The 15,233-nt window shown below is 41.9% G+C and overlaps 2 protein-coding genes and 1 long non-coding RNA gene across 6 annotated transcripts; 1 reads left to right on the top strand and 2 right to left on the bottom strand.

Annotated features, from left to right (window-relative positions):
- The first annotated feature begins 1,134 nt into the window (after positions 1 to 1,134).
- On the top strand, positions 1,135 to 3,802 carry LOC112886731. The gene is made up of 5 exons (XM_025952713.1): positions 1,135 to 1,486; positions 1,594 to 1,754; positions 2,188 to 2,293; positions 2,622 to 2,975; positions 3,312 to 3,802. Exons 1-5 carry the CDS (start codon positions 1,279 to 1,281, stop codon positions 3,581 to 3,583), a joined length of 1,101 nt encoding a protein of 366 aa, XP_025808498.1. The 5' UTR covers positions 1,135 to 1,278; the 3' UTR covers positions 3,584 to 3,802.
- On the bottom strand, positions 1,862 to 3,443 carry LOC112886742. Its single transcript, XR_003227421.1, has 3 exons — positions 3,305 to 3,443; positions 2,597 to 3,219; positions 1,862 to 2,340 (listed from the first exon to the last, which is right to left on the bottom strand). It is a non-coding gene; the product is annotated as an uncharacterized LOC112886742 (long non-coding RNA).
- Positions 3,803 to 4,630: 828 nt separating the features above from the next.
- Positions 4,631 to 14,453, bottom strand: LOC112886707 (protein NRDE2 homolog). Of its 4 annotated transcripts, XR_003227417.1 has the most exons (11): positions 13,892 to 14,453; positions 12,456 to 12,870; positions 11,897 to 12,232; positions 11,185 to 11,794; positions 10,930 to 11,104; positions 9,967 to 10,321; positions 9,239 to 9,349; positions 7,682 to 8,250; positions 6,283 to 6,507; positions 5,143 to 5,748; positions 4,631 to 5,069 (listed from the first exon to the last, which is right to left on the bottom strand). XR_003227417.1 is itself a non-coding variant. In XM_025952683.1 (10 exons), exons 1-10 carry the CDS (start codon positions 14,407 to 14,409, stop codon positions 5,595 to 5,597), a joined length of 3,468 nt encoding a protein of 1,155 aa, XP_025808468.1. In that variant the 5' UTR covers positions 14,410 to 14,453; the 3' UTR covers positions 4,631 to 5,594. The 4 variants fall into 4 exon arrangements, 3 of the variants coding, with proteins under 3 accessions (XP_025808468.1, XP_025808486.1, XP_025808479.1); XM_025952683.1 differs by having other exon boundaries at positions 4,631 to 5,748; XM_025952701.1 differs by having other exon boundaries at positions 4,631 to 5,739.
- Positions 14,454 to 15,233: the final 780 nt, after the last annotated feature.

Genomic DNA, 15,233 nt, shown 5'->3' with positions numbered 1-15,233 from the left:
TCGACAGAGAAGTTCAGATTCAGAAAACTAGTTCTTTGGGATCCATGTTCTTGTATCAACAAAATTTCAAATTAACCTCATATATAGAGTCAGTCATCCTTAGATTTTCAAAGCAATGATGGTTCGGTTCTTGGTACCACTGTCTCTATGATCCGAGCAATCTCCCCAACGCTGCCATTTCTGTGCTCATCGTCCTTTTGCCATTATGATTGGTGATTTGTGAAGGCAAGCCCCACACTTGAGCTACGATAGATCAGAGTTGGTGTAACAAGTACATGGAGCCCAATATCAAAAAAAAAAAACCAAGTACATGGAGCCATAATAAGCACCGCTGTTCTACAAAGGTGGCAGCAATACGGCTAAGGGGCCACCGGGCAAGCTTATTATCCTGCACCTGCAGTGATAAAAGAGAGAGAAACAGGGGACGAGAAATATTTTGGGCCTCGTCCGAAGATTTTCATGAAAGGATGCTAAAGCTACTGCCCCACTGGTGCTGTCCCCGTCTGCTGCGGCACAAGGATACCAACAAAACATCAACAGGAAGCTACTAGTACTCCACTAGCAAGTACTTCGTAGCAACTTTCCTTTTACCCGTTCCCAATTTTTTTTTACCACGTCCTCATGGTTCACGTTGCACTGAAAATACTTCATGAAAACTGGTAGGTGAGAACACAAACTATTAAGCTAGGATCTCTCTTAAGCTAGACAAAAACATTTTACCACCGTGCCCCACGGTATGACCCCATGTGAAACACATTGTTTATGTGCGCCAGCTACTCATGATTAATTTTTACAGTATTTATATACTGTCATCTAGGAGCAGAAAATGGAGACATATCCTTTGATTGGGTTTATATATATATGGTAAATCTAGTATATTCGAAGTCTCTCTGCATTTGATGCATGTTACTGCAACATTCTCCGAGGATGATGGAAAGGAACTAGAGCAATCAAACTCAAACATAACGAATCACGAGAAAAGGCCCCAAGCAGTGACAAGTCCCGGCAACCACAACTTTTCCCTTTGCTTTTGTTGCTATTCCTTTTTTTTTAATTTTTTACTACTTCTTTTTCCATTGACTGGCAGTTGGTGCACTGCTTGCTCCTCTCCTCTAGTCCTCTGATCCTCTCCTGTGAAAAATGGAAAATGTTTGAGCAAGACCTTGGTCCATTTCCATCAACCCAATTCGACACAGCTTTTGGTGCTCCGCCAAAAGGGCCTGCTATTTAAGAGGGCTAGAGGACACGCACTCCCAGCACACCACACCCAACCCATCCATGACAAGCCATCTCACTCGGCCCCGGCTCAGTCCAGAGCTTCACTGCCAGCAGCACGCCATGGCCCTAGACAGCTACTCCTACGACTGTTGCGTGTTCCCTCAGCTCCTTGATTGGGACTGGGATTGGGACGAGCTGGACACCCCTGGAGGAGTTGCTGGAGCTGGAGGCACCGCCGTCCAGGAGGCCGTCTTCTTCCCGGCGACGCGTAAGACCCGCATGCATGCTCGCTACTAGCTAGGGCATAGTAGTAGAGACAGAGCTAGAAGCAGTGTGAGCTGAAGTGGCCGGCTTCCGGCGCTGTGCTGCCTGCAGCAGGTGTGGAGTCGCCGGCCTCGTCGGAGGCGTCCAGTGGCTACCTGCAGGACGCCGTCGCCCACTGGAGCGGCCGCTGCAACAAGCGGCAGAGGATGGAGGCGACGCCTCCGCCTCGACGTCCAGCAACCGTCGGCGAGGACCTGCAGTGCCTTCTTGAGGTACGCTGCTCGTAACAGGATACTAGCGCCATGGATCGATGTAGAGAGTACGGTTTAGTACTCCTCATAAGAGGTGTTGATGATGATTCATATAGACAATGGAAGAGTTAGTGATTACTTGAGCACTCAAATCTCAATGGATGAAACATTGGCAACTCATAGAGAAGCATTGAGTGTAGGCTGTTTTGTTCCCAATACTAGCCTCAATGCAAATGCAATGCAAGTCCATGACCATCTTCTAGTACTCTAGTCACAGTGTCGATATCGATTCACCAAACGAAGCGGAAAGGCTGTAGCTTCGCCGTCGTGCCGAGCGATAAACATACGTACAAAAGAGTTGGCGCAGCCATGTCTCGTCGCAGTGGCGCCCTTGTCATGTTCCTCTTTTCTAACTTGTAGCGTTGTCGCTTGTCCGGTTGTTCTCGGCCTGCAGAGCTTCTGGGATTCTAGCGCCGAGGGAGGAGGCGGCGACGGAGATCTCCGGCAGGATTTGAATACCACGATCCCGGAGGCGGAGATATGCTGCAGTTTTGTCTCAGGTGATTCAACACGCCCTTTTCAATACGTGCACATCGCCACATCACCCCTGCTTATAATTAAACACTGTAGTTAATGAGCAGTCGTTTGTTACTCCGATGCTGTCAGTGGACAGCAGAGGAAGCAGACAGCGCGAGTAGGCAACAACAGCTATGGACAAAATAGTGGTTACTAGTACTTGCTCTCGCCAGTTCTGAAAGACTGAAGCTGGTCGACTCTCAGAGAGAGATTTAATGCCGCGTAGCGAAGGTGTTTGTTATTAGGCCATAGTCCCATGTTAGAAATAGTTGAGCATGATAACTCACTCCAGTTTAAAGCTCGGACGTGCAGGGGACGACGGGGCAGGTGCGTCGGGCAGGGAGGAGGAGCAGAGGGCCCCGAGCACGCAGGTGCTGCCAGCGCCAGCGCCAGCGGCGCGGCGCGGAGGAGAGGAGGCGGCCGCGGTAGTCCCCCCTCCTCCTCGTCCTCGCTTCCCCGCCACCGTGCGGGGCGTTGCTCCCCTGCAGCCGCGGCTGCAAAACGCGACTGCAGGGGCGGGGACGGGGGCGCCCCACCGCGCGGCAGCGCGTCGCGACGATCGCTCGCGGCCGCTGCCCGGCGTCGGCTGCTGCGAGCCCTCCCGTGCGGGCGCGGGCGCGGCCGCCACGACGGCGCCCGCCTCTGCTTGTCCCTCGCTGCTGGCAGGTGGGTTGGGTTGGGTAGCTGACCGGTGGGCAGCCATTTACTTCGCCCGCGCATGTGTGCGCTGCTGAGACACTGACAGGCACTGGTGCGCCGAGTACAGGCTACAGAGCAGCAGTTGCAGCCGCAGCAAAGATTGCGATTTTTTGAACGTATTGGCATCCGGCCAAACTAGTTGCTTATGGGCAGGCTTTCAGCTAATCTGCAGTAGATTTTACAGTTTGGCATTCACTTCAGCTTACAGTTCCTGAAAGCCAAACAGAACCATTGGTCAACTATGGAGTTCTGTGACTATTTGCTTTGAGGGTATTGAGAAGTTTTTATTTTAATACCTTTCAGGGGAGGAGAAGAGAGGCGTCGGAGTGCTGTACCCTTTTGCAGTCGTCAAGCCGCTGGGGTTAGACGATGGCCGCATGACGACGCTAAGCGACGTCAACCAGCGGATCCTGAAGAGACCGGCCAGACCTGTTCGGCACCCTGTTGGCGCCTTCGCGTTCGGCCCCGCCGTGACGGCTCACGGCATAGGCCTCTCCGGCAAGGCAGTCGTTAGCCTGACCAAGATCAGAACGGGAGGAAAGGGCACAATAACCATCATCAGAACAAGAGGCTGATGGATGGGAATTGGGATCAACCATTTCATTTCGTTTTAGGAAACTGAAGCGAGTTGTCATCATGTCTGCTGTTCAGTATAGTCATGTTAGAGGGGTAGCTACTGTTGTAAATACAACCTCGGGTTTCAATTCAGGCCTCTGCTATGTCTACTTTGACAAGCTAAAACTCAACTGTAACTGTACAAAGCTGAAGCTTAATAAACCGATGGGTGGCAAACTTGAACTTCGACAGTTTGCACCGCAGTACCGTGGAGTCATGCATGAGCATGCCTTCGCCCCCGAACTTGTGTCTCCATGACTCCATGCAGTCAACAACCCAACGTGTCAGGCAATCAAATTTGAACGAAATGAATGTCCATAAATCATGATACAGCGTCCTGGGTGATCATCGCATTACTAAAAGGGCATGAGGCAAACCAGGATAAGAGACAGATTAACCAGATGCAGACTGGCCTCTATCAGGTGGTAAATTAGCCTGGCACACGCGCATAATGATCCAGCAACATATCCCGTATCACTGAGCACTGTATATGAAGCATCACTTCATCCACCAAGCACACATGAACAGCGATGCCTCGAGACATGTGGTCAGAAGTCGAGCATCAACCGTCATGAAATGAAGAGCCAATGCAGTACGCACAAACAGTCAAAACACAACTAACAACATTACTCACTAAGGCAGTGGAGTTGATCCAACCGGCATAATCTTTGGGAATACTTAGACTGGCTTTGGTTCAACTTTCTGAACCTACTTCTGCTTTCAGAAAGTAGAAGTTGAACCAAAGGAATTCAGCTTCTCTGCAGCTGCTTTGAAAAAGTTGCTTTTCTGTAATACAAATTTGAAAGTAGATTATACCCTGCTTTTACAGCTTTTCCAAATTTATGAAAACTACACACCTCACATATACCCTTTCAATTCTGTATATATATATATATAAGAAAATAAAGATTTTTATATATAGAAAAATAAAAATAAAAAAGAATACAAAAGGTTAATTCCAAATATTTATATATATATATATATATAAAGATTTAAAGGAAAAAAAATTTGATCACAGAGAAATATTATATACTGTCAATTTATATAAAAACAATATATAACTTCTTCACGGTCGACAACTCATAGCAGTTTGAACCAAACAACTTTCAGCTTTTTCACAGCAGGCATCTCATAGCAGCTTTTTCACAGCAGACATCTGACAGCAGCTTTTTCACAGCTCACAGCTAAACCAAACGCACCTTTAGTGTCCACTTTGTGTTGCCACTTTTCTTTTTCTTTTTGTCCCTCAAGTATAGTAGTCTGTAAATCTTTTGACTTTGCAGTATAACTTTTAAACTTTGAGGACCTAAAGAAAAATAGAGCATAGTAATTATTTATTGCCATGTATGTGCACGACTCCCCTTCTTGCTTTCAACAATACGCCAGGTGGAGCTACATACTAGAAGCCTTTCTTTGAACAGTCAAGTACACTCCAAGACCCGTAACCTGCTTCACCAGAAGAACCATGAGAGAGAACTAAATCGTAGGGGGGGAAAGGAAGCAAGAAAAACATGCTCACTTGAGATAGCATGAATGCTTGCCTGAGGCTGTAGTTTTACAAATAGTTAACAAAAAGATCCGTCGCTTTTGCTGTTTTAGTTTTGCAAGTCTTCCATAGTGCCAAACTTATGCTGGCTGTGCCATGGTTTCTTCACAAGAATTGCGCTAGCGTTCTAGATCCATCTTATCTAGGGTCCAATGAAGACCCTTCTGTACTTCCAATAAGAATGTGTCACATCAGATAACCGGAGTGACAAGCAACAAGGTCCATATTGAAGGAAGAAATACTAAAACATGGTCATATTTGGCAAGGTGGTCAATCCAAAGGCATGCGGATCATTGTACACTGCATCCATCTTGTACACTGCAATGTGAGACCAATCTCTGTTGAAACCTTGGAAGATAATGATTGCCGACAATGTCATGTGAAGAAGTCCTGGAATTCTTGATACGAACCAGGGAAACATTTAATCATGTGTCTGTTTCATCTTGCAACAGTATCTCATAGATGTCAGTGCGGATATTTAATTCCTTGTCACGCATCACTTCCTGGAGATCTGATAACTCTTTCAGTGTCAGAACCGAGCTCAACTTTAGGAACCCGTCAAGCCATAACCTTTTAGACCTGAAAATTGTAAGTATCAATCAAAGAAATAGTCCATATAAACTAAAATGAAAAACAAAAACTATCATTTGAGTCTTAAGGTAATTAAACAAAACATAAAAGTAATAGTCAATACTAGAGGATTCCAAAACAATTTGAAACATGCATGAAACTAAATGCACTTGGTGTCAAAAGGTTTTCTCCAAGTCACATGGGAAGCAAGGAAGGCAAAAGCCCCAAGATATTCCTACCAAACAGTTCATAAGCTGTTTAGGTGCATAAAGTAACAGTGACAGCATGTTCTTCTCATAGAGGAACATCATTGAAAGAGCACTTGCACTTGAATGGATATCAACAGTTGAAAAAGGAAACAAAAACCTCTAATAAGATCCATTTTTCAAGGTTAAGCACCAGGAGAGATTATAAATCAACTGAATAACAATAAAATATGTTTGTTTCAATTTGACTAGATAAAGATGATAGGCAGACTGTAAGGAAAGACACTTATATAACCACACCAACATCAAACTACAACATTACATGTAAGTGTCATACCACGGACAAGCATGTATAGCTCTGAAGAATACACGCCGTGCTGCAGAAGCATTGCAGGCTTTCTCTGCCTCATAAGCTAGATAACAGCGCCACAACAGAACAGATTTCTGCAACTTATCATCAGCTAGAGCTCTCTCAAACAGACTGTGTATTCTATTGTCAGATCCTGCTTTATGCCATTCGAAGGATAAAGCAAAGAGCAAGGTAATAATGGAAGGGTCCCTGCTGCATCCAAATACAAAAAGCTCGAGTCAATAGGCAGGTATGCAACACCACCTAGGCTTCAAGATGTTTGGTGAAAATAAAATGCATGCACCCATGAAAGCTGAACACAGAAAACAAGGCTATGTACGCACAGCGAGGTCAAATATACTTCCATTTAAGAAAAATAGCATAAATGAAGTACTATTACAGGTGGGCTATAACTATAACTATAACTATAAGGCATAAACATTTACAGCACTACAGCAGCAATGACATTTAATCAAAGTATTATAAAAATATTTTAAATTCCAATCTGAAAACATAAGGCATAAACAGAGAAGAATGCACTCTGAAAAGAAGTTCGATCTTAGAATTTTCTTGGAATGGAAGAGCATGTTCAACTTTATTTGCAATATTTTTTTTTCTCAGAAAGAAAAGAATCTGGAAAATTTAAGGCAGTAATAAAGATGGTAGTAAAAAGAGAACATTAGGCATTCTGAAAAGAACTTGGAACATTGATCTAAAAAGAAGGGAAAAGTCCGGTTTACACTCTTGAACTATCACAAAAGTTTGATTTTCAACCTTAAACTACAAAACCGGATAAGAGAGGCCATCCAACTGTCGAAACCGAGCAAATTTGGCCCTTAGGGTGGTTTTGAAGGTGGTTTTGTATTTTTTTAAAAAAAATTAAAAAATTCTAATTAGATCTAAAAAATCAAAACTAATTCATTTTAAATCAAAAAATATGAAACTAGTACCAAAATTTTTCTAAAAATGTAACCTATCTAATATTGCTCTATTTGAATCTTATTGATTCAAAAATAATAGGCATAACTAAAAACAACCAAATACTACGAACATAAAAAAAATTGGATCCGAATAACTGACAAGTATAGTGCCAATAGATAGGTTACATTTTTAGAAAAATTTTGATACTCATTTCGTATTTTTTGGATTTGAAATGAATTACTTATGAATTTTTAAGTTTAAATTTGAATATTTTTAATTTCACAAAATGGAAACCACATTCAAAACCACCCTAAAGGCCAAATTTGCATGGTTTCAACAGTTGGATGGCCTCTCTTATCCGTTTTTGTAGTTTAAGGCTGAAAATCGGACTTTTGCGATAGTTCAAGGGTGTAAACCGGACTTTTTTTCCGAAAAAGAATTATCATGGAAAATGGTGCAGTTTCACCTTTGACTACATTTGTCGAGTGTGAGACGGAGATTATTCGATACACTGTAAAGATAGCTCAGGATTAACATGGCTGAGTATGATTTTGGATTGTACGGATATTTGTGCATTCCTTGTGATATGCTTGGCCAGACCCTTGAGAGACTCAATTGGTTAAGATTTTTCTGAAGCAATTTGATGTAGTATACCCACAAATCCTCAAACTCCGAGTTATGGCTGCTATCTGAACATAACATATCCTCTATCACTTCAAGACCCGAAGAATAACCTGATGTCATACTTTCAAACAAAGAAGCTGAGCATATCAGAGCAACAGATTCTTCTTTTATACCACCAGAAGCAAATGCAGATCGTAAGCTTCTAATCTGCTCCTTGAACCCTTGGCGAGCCCTCAAGACCTGTGGCCTTGAAATAGGGCCAATGAAAGGAGCATATTTTACATTACTCCCTAAGCAGGATAGAATGTAAATTGCACGATGCGTTGAGTCAGAGTTGTTTCTTGAAGTGGACACTGTTATCTCCATCTCAGCATACCAAAGATAAAGGATGGGAACCTTCTTCCTAAGATCCTGCTCAGCAAAGGTAATGGCCATCAAACATGAATAAGATGAAAGCACAATTTTCTAAGTATAAAGCAAACTATTTTACTGAAAATAAAGCGAGTTATAAGAGCCCTGAAGCAAAATCTGGAACCAATAAATCGTTAATTTAGATAGCCACATGCTGACAGCATTAGCTCCCTAAGAAGTAAGAACATGAACTGTTCAACAAAACAAACATGCACTTGCATCAAGATACTTAAACTAATTTAACTTCCTCCTGTCAAAATTACTTGTTTTAGCAAATAGAACAATGAATGAATTGGTGCTTTGTTTTTTGGGATAAAGTTTGCTCATTTTTTTTATTAAACACGCAGGGGAGATGTGTATCATTATATTAAAGAAGAAGATAAAGCTTGTTCATCTTGATTGCATACCAATCTCTCCGATCCAACTACCAATAAACTCTACAGTATTACCAATAAAGTGCCATTTGGCGGGAAAAAAAATGTTACCTTGTAGCATCCAGGACAACATCAATTCGCAAAACAAAACAAAATTCCTAAGGCCATTCTCAATGCAAAGTTTCATATTTATATTTCCAAGAATGCCATATAACCAAAGAGTGCATTTAGTTCATGGATGAAATAGCTCACACAATGCGTTGTTTTATCTTTTGTGCTTCCAAGGCTACATACAAGACACAAACTATCTTGGAAACAGTGTACACATGGTTTCATCCCCATGAAACTAGTTTCTTCTCTCACCTCATAAATAGTGTGCCATGTCATCTCAATTGCCTACATGGCAGCTCATTTATTGTTCATGAAACTGCCATTGAGAATGGCCTAAGTGGTCATGCAGGCTTAACAACAGACACCCACGCTTGTAAACATGCACTCAAGAAACAGTTATGGTACACCAGCAGCATTGCACATTACAAGTACAAAGTTCTGTGAACTTAATTGGTATTGACCATGCAAGCTTACTTAAAAACACATATCCTTCACAGTTTTACCTCAGCAGTTGCTTCTGTAGATAACAATGCCATGTCAAATATCTTCCTTGCTTGTTCAATGTTCCCGTGCATAGCCTCAGTTCGTCCATATATCCCACAAAGCAAAAAATCCTGCAAAACAAAACAATTATAGTAATAAATTTTACACAACCAGCTATTACCGGGATCATGTGATTTATCCAAAACCAAAGCATCTTGGTTCAGTTTTACTTTCAAAACACAGAATGCTCCAAGCAAAATAGTAATCACTTGTGAGTGCGATTTTTCTTTTCAGAAATACAAATTTAACACCATGTGTAGAATTGGAAAGATGCGCCTAAAGAATTAATAGTATGTTTACATTTTAAAGAAGATAAAGACTAGATTGAACCACTCATGAAAATTTTTGAAAACTGTACAGCGGGGGAAGCCCCTGCCACTCATGAAAATTGTGAAATTGCTTATATTGGATTGACGAATTCTGCCATGAATCTCCAAATGCCTTGGCTTGTTTTTTGTTCCAATTTCCAAAAATGTAGGATACATCCAGCCCATCAAATGATGCAGATTACTTAATACTATCACATTATAAATTAATAAATCAAATAAAAAAGGCTAGCCGAAAAAGACAAGACAGTGTTTTTTATTGTCTTCTGTGCAAACTAATTGCCTGTGCACTAGCACCTGATTTTTAGCATGTTACACTCCTCAACAAAGTAATGTAAACAACAAAAGAAGAACAACCATACCTGTCTGTCTTTCTTCAACAGATTTTTGGCCAAAGCCCGCGATGTATTAGCTGTCGAGGAAGAATTCTCTTGAGCAGTATACATTTCGGTGGTAACAAGAATAGCTTCCTCCAAGACATGATTACGAGGGAAAACATCAAGCAAAAGCAGTATCGCATTTCTGAGAAACTTCACCAGGCCAGGCCTTTGGGAAAGATCATGCATGCTTCCTAATAATGATTCCAATTTACAACTATATGAATCTTGATTCTTGTTTACAATGTCTGATACAGCACTAAGATCTTCAAGAATGTCATCTGAAATCATCTCTAAACTCAAAATTCTATCAAGCCAACTCGAACTGTTTGTAGATGTCCTGGAATTTTAAGAATCCGTGGTGAGGTCATTGAACTATAATATATCAAAGTTTAGAATTGGGGAACAATTACAAAGGCAGTTGTTGGCTTTGTATGTCAAAGTTTTGACAAAAAGATTAAAACGAGCAGCAATTAACACTTTACTGTGTCATTTTCCTGATCTACATAACCAACAATCCAGCACATGAAATGACCAAAACAATTAGCAGGGGCCAATGAATAGACTAAATTGCTGTGAATACCTTTTAGGATCGTAGACTAAAAAATGTGAATACCTAGAAGGAATGAAGTTCTTTTCATCAAAGAAGAACAATGACAAATCCAATTCGACGTGGACCCAAACCTGGGTGGTGGAGCTAAGAACTCCCACCAACCGAGCACAAAGAATGGCTTCAACCATAAATCTCCCATGGCTTTTAGGGATGGGTTTTGACAACAGAAATTGAGTTACATGCATGATGTATGCACCATGTTATGGATAAAAGGCATCTATATGGCTATTAAAATTCGGGTACGAACACATCTCCAGTGGAAAAATGTATTAGCTAATTTCTTCTTGTGTGAGGAGGATGATCGTTGCATATCAACAAGGAAGTAAGAACAATACCATCTTGAAATTTTGCCACCATAAAAATCAATAAATTGGCAAATCAGAGAAAAGCGAGCCTCCTCTGAAGATAAAGAGAACAGGAACTCGGCTACATCCTCAAACAAGATTACTCTAGAAAGCTGATTATTGTCTTCTCCAGATGGAGCATCACCAGAATCAAGTGATCCTATTCCTATAAATAGCATACAGTGTTAGCATTGAGTTAACTAAACAAAAAAAAATCCAGCAATAATTGAAACAGGATCAAATTACCAGATTTTTCATGAAGAGGCAACCATTGTTCATTGTCTCTTGACAACTCCATAGTAGCCCATCTATTCCAAGTTTCTGCATCTTTAACTTCACTATTAGACTCTGCATCTACATCGATACCAAGCTTTTTCAGCAAGGATTCAACATCATCTTGTGCAGGTCTATCTTCAGCATCAAGGTCTTCTGCATCATTTCCATCAGTTGATGGTTCCACTGATTCGTTTGTGTCAGTGTTTCCAACAGAAGGATCAAACCAGCCACTCCAACCTCCTGTTTCGATCTCTTGTGAATTTTCTTGTGCAACCAAGTTTTGTCTACTCTCCTCATCTTTAGCTAACCATGCAGACCATCCAAGAGCTCCATCTTCCCCTATTCTGGCACCACCACTGTTCCAAAAGTGTTCAAAGAGCCTTTGCTTACTACTTGTGGTAAGATACAGGGGAGGGGAGAATAAGCTAAACTCCATTTGTGCCTGAAATAGCCCAGTTGCTAATTCTCGATGTCCTGTCTGCCACTCAAATCGGCACAGATTCACAAATATATCCACTAAACCCAATTCTAGCTGAGCTAAGGAAGAAGATGGTGACTTGGGATCCATATTTTCATTAACCTGTGTGAAAAAATAAGAAAAAACATTAACAATATTTCAGAGTTCATAGGGTTCTGGGAAACAGAGAACGCAACTATTTACGGAGAACCACTGAAGTTAAACCTGCCTACATAGCTTGGTGCATGCTGCAGATAGAGCCTGTACAGCATACACATACGACTTCCGTATTTCAGAAACTTTGAATCTGGAGAACTCCCCTTGACATAGAAGCAGGTACTGTTTCCACAACTTACAACTATCTGGGTGCTTCGTAAGTACTTGCTCCCATCTACCCAAGAGATTCTCAGTGCTGTCCCTCTCGCCATATGACTTCAGAAGGCAAAGCAGCAATTCCTCATTATCTGGATTAAGCTCCACAGCCTTCTCCAATATACTAATTTTCCTTTCAGTAGTTTGCAAACGAGCAGCCTTTTGTGGCTGAGTACTAGCAACTTTGTCCTGCAATTCACAGCAGAGAAAATTACAAAACAGAAGAGCGAAAGATTGACTGAAACAAAACTCTAGTGGTGAGTCTGAATTTTAGAATGCCATTTGTAAGGCCAAACTATTTGTCCCAGCATGAATGGAAAAAATTAACTGGCAACAATACTTGGACACAGTAAGCATAGTTTGTTTAAAGAGATATCACATATATAAAAAAAAGCATAGAAATTCATAATACCTGAAATTGAGCAAAGGCCAACCAAACTTTTTCATCGTTAGGATGTTCCCGAGACATCTTATTAAATTCCCTTGTCCTCCGAAGTATTTCATCTTCCCAAGATTCCTCCAGCTCCTGTTCCGCAGTTGTCCTTTTCACAGAAAGTGATTGTGCATCTAAGGGCACAAAATCTTCAGCAAGCATTGCAGAGGTATCTCCCTTAGATAATTTCAGGTGTTTGGAACCCTTATTTCTTTCAGAAACTGCATTTTTTGCCGAATAGTAACGGCCCCCAGCTCTTACTTTATTATCCAGTCCATCCAAGTCTGAATCCAAATCAATATGTGATGAACCAAACCTCCGGTTAAAAAACATAGACCGATTCAAACCACGTGTCTCCAGCATGCTCTGAGATCTGTAACGGGCAACATCCATTCTGCAGATTTCCTTGAGGTGTTAGACTTCAGTAAATAGAACAGCACATCAACATGTGCTAACAATCCCAACTATGACAGAGCATATTTATCAACCCAATAAGGGTGTTCAATAATGTGCTGATTTGGATATCACAACTCTTAACTTTTATTTGCAAACAGACAAGGAATGAGAACCTGGCTCGTCATTTGGAGATAGAAGGTACAAGGAAAATACCTCCATGTAAAAGAAGAAGAAAAACCTACACATGCCAGTCGCTAAATTTACAATATTTTCTCACACCTATAGAAAACAGAAGCTAGCTATATAGCAGTGTTGCAGTTGAGCAAAAACGACTGTCACAGTAGTTAAAAGAATCTATCGTATTCATATTATATAGTTAAAAGAATTTATAGTATTCTTGTTATATTGTTCTGTGATAAAATTTACCAAGGATCAAGACATGGCGAGTCACATTATTATATTGATTCACTAGCATTTGAAATAGCCTTATTTTGGAACATTCTAGATGTAACAAATACAAATAGGAAATGTGCAAAGATTGTATATAATGAGCCATAGTTTAACTCACAAACTATATATCAAAATGCTGGCCCAACCCACCATTTAACTCTGGATTGGACTAAACAGGTCATAGGTAGATAAGATACAAGCTATCATACTAGGTTTAGTGGAGGCTGGAGAACATTCCAGAATTTTACTATCATAACTAGGCCAATGAAATTCGCACAACTTGATTAGCCCAGGTCAGGCCTCTACTTGCTGATATCTTTTCACATAATACTGATGCTGAGAACTTGGATTTCACACTAGAATAACCCAGCTAACAGTTTGCACACCTTGTCATCATGTAATCTAACACAGTTATTCCGTACACCTATGAACGAAATGTTACTGATAAATAGCTTCAGCAAACTAACAGCATGACAAAATTGGCCATGAATTCAGCACCATAGATTCGCTAAGGAACAAGCAATTGGATCAGTATAGCTGCATTGATAGTTCATGATCAAACACTTCACCTGTAGAGGGATCCAAACGCCAGGTTATCATGGTCGCCCTTTGCGTCGACGTAGTAATCCTTGACAGGCTTCGTCTCTGACCCAGCCCAAGCACGAACCCCGGCCTTCCGCGACTCCGATGCCCCATCATACCGGTCCTTCTCCCGTCTCCGTTTCCTCCTCCCCCTCTCCTTCCTCCGCGACCCCCTCTCCTCGTCGGAGTCCGTTTCAGAAGGCACCAGCTCGTACTTTGCAGGGGCGGGCGCCGGCGGCGCGTCATCGTCGGACGAGGGGCTTAGCGGCGTTGGGAGCGACGAGGTGGTGGTAGACGGGACGTTCAGGGAGGAGGCATCGAAGGAGAAGCTAGGGTTTGAGAGCCACTGAGATTCGGCGGTGGACGCGGAGGAGGTGGACGCGGCGAGGGGGAAAAGTGGAAACAGAGAAGATGATGTCGTGGACGGGTGCGACTCGTGTCCTTCGCCGGCGGCGGGGAAGGTGGCCGTGGTGACCGGCGGCGAAGGTTCCGACGAGGGCTCCATGGCGGGTGCGAGCTGACGAGAGAGTGTGGGAGGGGCGAGGGACAACTGACGGTGGAGCCCGCAATTCAGTATACGGGCTTCTTTTTACTTCGTATATGGGCCGATGGTCTATGATTGTTGCTTGGGTCTTGAGAGGTTTGGTGAGTGGGCCGGTATGCAATTATTCAAAAAAATAGTGGGCTGGTATGAGCGGGCTGTGAAAAGTCCAGGGCCACAGCTGACATTTATATATTTTGGTCCTTTATATTAGCTATAAGGAAGCTTTCCACACCCAAAAAAAAAAGCTAAGCAAGCTAAAGTCTAGTAACTTTTTCATATCTCAAAAGTACTTGCATTAATTTAAAGAAACGGACTTACATTATGCTAAAAAATATAGTACAATTAATTAAAATATTGGAATTAGAAGGTATTCTTATTCCTTTCACATCATTATTCAACAGTTGTTCTGTGAAATGGATTTTTCATTCCAAGTTATCTAGAACTATGGCAACTGGGCGGCAATCTGGCCATCACTCTTCCTGGTTTTGGCCAAAGGAAAAAAAAACACTCTGCGAGTTTGAAGGACATACAGTGAGGAGGAAAAATAAAGAAGAGTCTTGCAGGAACAGATTATTTCCCATCAACAGCCTTTATCCCATTGAAAAACAAGGTCACTATCATCGATGTTAGTTACTGCAAACACGCTATTAGTTGCATTAATGGTCAAAAGCCAGGGACGTTACTATCATCATAAGTCCTTCATGCACTCATTTCAGTTTTCCTTTTTCTTGTTCAGTTTTGTCGGATTTGATGGAAACCCCCGACATGTTTCAGGATATCTAGTC

Source organism: Panicum hallii, chromosome 1, assembly GCF_002211085.1.
Source record: "Panicum hallii strain FIL2 chromosome 1, PHallii_v3.1, whole genome shotgun sequence".
Classification (NCBI taxonomy): domain Eukaryota; kingdom Viridiplantae; phylum Streptophyta; class Magnoliopsida; order Poales; family Poaceae; genus Panicum; species Panicum hallii.
This window is presented reverse-complemented; position numbering and strand designations above follow the sequence as displayed.